The 6,113-nt window shown below is 42.5% G+C and overlaps 1 protein-coding gene across 1 annotated transcript; it reads left to right on the top strand.

The window, feature by feature from the left end:
* Positions 1 to 536: 536 nt before the first annotated feature.
* On the top strand, positions 537 to 5,856 carry gmppab (GDP-mannose pyrophosphorylase Ab; the record flags this gene model as incomplete). The annotated part of the gene is made up of 12 exons (XM_080833817.1): positions 537 to 576; positions 928 to 1,025; positions 1,349 to 1,452; positions 2,020 to 2,212; positions 2,564 to 2,623; positions 2,802 to 2,932; positions 3,628 to 3,762; positions 3,893 to 3,990; positions 4,076 to 4,122; positions 4,282 to 4,374; positions 4,753 to 4,921; positions 5,728 to 5,856. The coding sequence occupies 12 exons, from the start codon at positions 537 to 539 to the stop codon at positions 5,826 to 5,828; spliced, it is 1,269 nt and encodes a 422-aa protein (XP_080689943.1). The 3' UTR covers positions 5,829 to 5,856.
* Between the last annotated feature and the right edge of the window lie 257 nt (positions 5,857 to 6,113).

The following is a 6,113-nucleotide window of genomic DNA, read 5'->3' as shown; positions in this document are numbered from 1 at the left end:
TTAAGCAAATGCCTAATTTTGGCCCAGTGTTCTTAGTTTCAGACCTTAAATATAGTTATATAGCAATATAGTTTAATATACTGGACAGTAGGCCTAAAATACATGATACATTGAAAACAGTCAATGAAATAGGTCTGGGGCAGAAAATCACACAGTTAGATTGGCTGTTGGGGAATATGACGTCAGTCTAGGGAGGGAAAAGGGGTGGGTCCAAAGGATTTCACTGTGCCGTCCTACTTCCGCATGTCTGCTACTCCTTTCCATACACAAGATAAGAGACATCTGTAATAAACACAGAATCTTTTAATGAAGAAAAGGGCAAATGAAAGGAAAGGCTTTGCAAAGAGAGCAAACATAAAAATAAGGCTGAGCTTGAATAGGTAGCTAGTCGCAAACTTATTTTGACACTAAGAACCCGAACTGATTATCTGCAGTGTTGATAATTCTATTCAAAACAGCCTTTGGATTCAATTGTGATAACATAGCTGCGGTATTCTAGTGATTTTGCACAGTCCTGTCTGAGAGAGAAGACGAAGATGCTGAAAGCGGTTATTTTAATCGGAGGTCCACAGAAAGGTGAGTAGACCAACTTCATATGAATACGTCTAATCTGTGAATGAATGAGAGTAGGCTCATTCAGTCGTTTCGAGGTGACGTGGCACAGATGATGTCGCCAACAGAGAACTGTCACATGACCGGACGGCACCTGTCTCCACCACTGTTCGCATGTTCTATGTATTGTGTATCTTTAAGATAACCCGAACACCGTAGGCTCAAAGTCAAAATGGATCGAAAGCAATTGACTTGCGTAAAAAACTTGCGTAGGCTATATGTGTTGTCAAACGTGCGCGATATTTCCTAACTTGGATTCACTGTCAATCTTGAATGAATACAGCACTAGATAGAGTATTGATGCTTTTCTTCCAGGGACACGGTTTCGCCCCCTGTCGTTCGAGGTTGCCAAACCCCTTTTCCCAGTGGCCGGTGTCCCCATGCTCCAACACCACATTGAGGCCTGTGCTAAGGTGGGATGGCGTTGCAAACCATATAGGCTGGTCCAGTACCTGGAAAACCTCATCCTGTCTTTGGCACTTAGATAAAGAAGATGTAAAGTAAAAACTGTTTGATTTGATGTGTGCTTTTAAATATCATGTAACATTCTAACATTATTCTATATACCGGCACTCCAAGAATATACATTAAACACTCACACACCTGCCAGCTCAGTTTTTGGGGTAGGTCTACTGTTAGATGGGCTAGCAAACCCAAAAGCAAATGTATGTGGGGATGCACCAAGTGTGTATGTGTGTATGTAATAAGCATGTAATGCATGCGTCACTCTCTCCAGGTGCCCGGTATGAAGGAGATAATACTGCTTGGTTTTTATCAACCCAATGAGGAGCTCAATCGCTTTCTGATGACTATGCAACAAGAGTTTAAAATCTCAGTCAGGTTTGCTTGTTCTGCATGAATTTATGCCACTTCCAGGGCCACAGAATAGTCACACTGTAATAGCATGTTTATCTATCACTCAAATGATTCACCTGTAGGCTGCAAATAGAGATTAAAGAGATGCATCTTTGATTGTAAAGCATCTCTGTTAATGATATATATGCATGGCAACATGACAGAGATCATTTTGTGTGCTTATGTAAGCAGGAACATGGCTTTTCTGTGTTTCTGTGTGTGTGTAACTTAGATTATTAGGTGCCACTTAGTCTGCCTGTGTAAGAGCATGTTTGGACCAGAGGTGATAAAAGGGGGCGAATTGACATCTTTGCATGGCAGAAAGCATAGTAAGATATCCTCGAACGCCAGAGACCCACCACGTGGTTATCCCTGCTGACAAAGTGTTTATATTATCCCTTTGGGCTAAGCCCTCAAATTCTTGATTGTGTTTTTTATTCCACTTTCTTTGATGTTCATCACTGCAAACAGCATCTATATACTATGGAAGCATGGTGTCCAAAACGTCCTGTTACTGTTTTACCGAGGTATCTGTCTCCCCGGACACTGTAGGTACCTTCAGGAGTTCGCTGCCCTGGGAACTGCAGGTGGCATCTATCACTTCCGGGACCAGATCCTGTCTGGCGGCCCCTCTGCCTTCTTCCTCATGAACGCAGATGTCTGCTCAGAGTTCCCCCTGCTGGACATGCTGCGTTTCCACGGCAACCAAAGTGACGCCCACTGCGGCGTTCTTCTGGGGACCACTGTGAGTTCAAAGTGGTGTCAGACCCATCGATAGCTGTTGCTTAGTGATGTATCTATGCAAACATAAAAATTAATCGGATTAGTTTGTTTTTTATTCAAACTCTACAGTGGGTTCTTTGTTGTAAAGTAAAATTGACTTTTAGGATGTGCATTTATGTCAAATCTTTAGCGCACTTTCTTTGTGTTTTATATGTTATCTATAAGCTTCATGAGGCATGTTCTTGAGTCTAATGGGTTTATTTTAGCAGATTTAAAGATAACAAAAACTGATTTGATTTATTTTATAAAATAAATGAAAAGCTCCGCCTCCCGCAGCTTTTAGTATTTTACATTTTATTTCTTCCACCTTTAGGCCAATAGGACACAGTCACTCAACTACGGCTGCATTGTGGTGAACCAGCAGACTAATGAGGTATCTGTAGAAACACTTTTTTTTTCACCTCCAGTTACAGCATATTATGTTAGGGATAGTGTATAGTAATTGTATACATTACTTTATAATAATGCAGGAACCTCTATGTATTTGTTTTCTTGCTTTTCGTCATCTTGCTTTTCATCTTAGTCAAGTGAAATATCAATCCCTTTTTCAGGCGCTGCATTACGTAGAGAAGCCAAGCACATTTGTGAGTGACATTATCAACTGCGGTATCTACCTGTTCACCCCGGAGATCTTTGTCCACATAGGGGCAGTGTTCCAACGCAACCAGCAGGAGCGACTGCAGTGAGTCTGCCAGAGCACCACACTAATTCATGGCCTTGATTCCTTGTTTTATTTACTCACACTTGCACTCTAAAAGTGGACCTTACAGTACCACCTATATATGATATAGCTCAAGAGTGGACAATAGCACGTCCCATTCTGCTTTCTTTCCTTCACCCTCCCAACCACCTTAAGGTGTAGTTTTTGGCTATAATCTGTTACACTCTTTGTCAATTTCAGTAAAATTCACCTCACATTCCTCTTGTCCTGACTCTCTAAATGGTAAACAAACAGAGTGGCAATGCACTATTCAACAATGTGTTCCAACAACGTGTTCCAACAACGTGTTCAACAACGTGTTACAACAACGTGTTCAACAACGTGTTACAACATCCCTATAGCAACACTGAAGGGAAGGGTGAACTTGACTGGATGTTCAGTTCAACTTCAATTTGATGATGACTAGTTGCCTTTATAAACATAACTCAAAAAAATGGTAAATTCCTGCATATTGTTTCCTGATTTTTGTGGTCCTGTGACTTAGGCCAAGCCATACACTATTACAGCCAATCAACACATTGCTTTAGGAGCATGCAAGAGAAGGGTGCAACTTGATTGGCTGTTGAGCTCAAATATCAACAACCTTTCAGAACAGTTGTGTACTGTGCCTTTAACTGTGAGTCTGTGGGGGTATAACGCTGTTTTTATCTCCCCAGGGATGAGCAGCCTTTGGGAAGGCAAAGGGCGGAGGTCATCCACCTGGAGCAGGACATCTTCACAGCGCTGGCCGGGCAGCAGCAGCTCTGCGTCTACAAAACACAGCACTTCTGGAGCCAGATCAAATCAGCAGGGTGAGAAAGAAGAGCGCCCCTATTTTATAGTCATTCAGTAGACACTTTTATTCATCTTTATTTGAATTTATCAAAGGAATTTCTATACAATGCAAAGGTCATGAAATGTTAAATTGCATTGTCCTAACAGATCAGCAATATACGCCAGCCGTCTGTATCTGAGCCAGTACCACCACACACACCCAGAGAGGCTTGCTGTCAACCAGGAGGGAGGCCCAAAGATCATCGGTAATTACACCTCACTCATCCATAATCATTATTCTCTGTGTCAAACACACTGAAAACTAATGATGATTGTATTTGCTTTCTCCAGGGAACGTATACATTCATCCAACGGCCAACATTGACCCCACAGCTGTGGTGAGTGCACTCATTTACTTTCTTACACTCACACACAACACACTCTCATTCTTGCTCTCATTCTCACACATACACACACACACAAACACACACATGCACACACACACCTACCATCTGCTACCTTCACTCATAAATGACCCCCTGTTCCCTTCCCTCCAGCTGGGTCCCAATGTGTCTATAGGTAAAGGTGTGTGTCTCGGTGCGGGGGTACGAGTCCGAGAATCCATCATCCTACACGGAGCCACTTTACAGGCAGGTGTCTTTACTTCTCTTAGCATGGTCCTCTTAGCATGGTCCTCTTAGCATGGGTTCCTCTGAGTGATTAGACAGCCGAAATGCTGTTAAAGAGCTCAAGCGCATGGTTAAAATGATTTGGGTTTTCACTCATGCAGTGTCTTTCTTTCTTTGTTACTGTGCATTATTTTAGCACACTTATTTATCCATGTATTTATCCAGGGAGCTGCTTAGTACAGTCATTGTTCAGTTTTATTTTTTATTTACAATAAAATATAACAATATAATAATATATGTTTTTATTTTGGTACATCTTTTTAGCCACATTGATAAACCACTTGTCCACTTCTTGCATTCATACACTAATCTACTCCCTGTCAATCTCATTGGCTGCAGGACCACAGCTGTGTCCTGAACAGCATTGTGGGATGGGAGAGCACCGTGGGGAAGTGGGCCCGCGTTGAAGGGACGCCCAGTGACCCCAACCCCAACGACCCCTACGCCAAGATGGACAGTGAGACGCTCTTCAGAGATGGCGGACTTACTCCATCCATCACTATCCTAGGTATGTGTTATTAGGCTGCTATTGATTAGACCAATCACGTGTGTTCAGGTAATCAAGGGCTCCGTTGATTACATTAGCCAGGTTATGCAGATCAGAGAAAAACATTCAGAGAAGGGGCATCTCAGGAGGAGGAGTGAATATCGAGCCAAAATGTGAAAGCCCTGTGAGGAGAGGCATGCCCACTAGGGGGAGCTGTTGTATGCTGTTAATGATCCCATGATTGACAGAATTGTGAAGATTCACTTCTATTTATCTACAGCATATATTTCAGATTTGCCTTTTGCAGCTGTCATCATAACACATGATATTGTAATAACAGGAATTTCAAGTTATTCAACGTTGAACGTGTGACTTTACCCTGTTGAAAATAAAAAGGCAGATACGTGGTTAGAAAAAAGCAGACTGATTGTAGCTCAACTGGACCACTCTCATCTGTTGTAAATACAAGCCCTGATTTTTCGTTCACTGTTGCCCAGTTTTGGCCTGTTTTCTGCGAGTCCTTCATTTCACCGGAGAGGGCAATTGTGAACACATCTATTCTTTACAACGAGGCTGAAGGAATGATAGATGTGGGGGCAGTTTTTGCTAGCAGAGCAGGAATTGAAGAGACATAGAGAGAGCTGGGGATAGTTACAGAGAGCGAGAGAGAGAGAGAGAGAGACAGTTTACTATATATAGCACAAAAGCTTGAGGGTATACGAACCCGGTTCAACTCTTATTTTTCTGGACTTCAGCCCCTTCAGACACTAGTTCTTCTGTCCACCCCCTACTGCTTATGACAGGTCTGTGTTCTTCATTCCCTCCAGGCTGTAACGTGAACATTCCCTCTGAGGTCATCATCCGGAACTCCATAGTTCTGCCTCACAAGGACCTGAACCGAAGCTTCAAGAACCAAATCATCCTCTAGGCCTCTCACAGGGCACAGAGAGACTGGAGAGGAGTGGATATATGACTTGGTACTCACAAAGGGAAAAGTTTGTGAAATCCATACTGGGATTTGAGACACTAAGATCTAATTGAAGGGTATGATTTTAGTACTGGTATATGTATGCATAGGACAGATGTTATATTCATGAACACTAGGATGATGTGTAGCTGTGCAACCAGGCTATATGTGAATAGCTTGAAGAGCTCTTTTGCACTGTCACGCCCAAATGTTATGAGCATGACTACTCTTATGCGAATAGACAAC

Source organism: Sprattus sprattus (assembly GCF_963457725.1).
Source record: "Sprattus sprattus genome assembly, chromosome: 3".
Lineage (NCBI taxonomy): Eukaryota > Metazoa > Chordata > Actinopteri > Clupeiformes > Clupeidae > Sprattus > Sprattus sprattus.
This window is presented reverse-complemented; position numbering and strand designations above follow the sequence as displayed.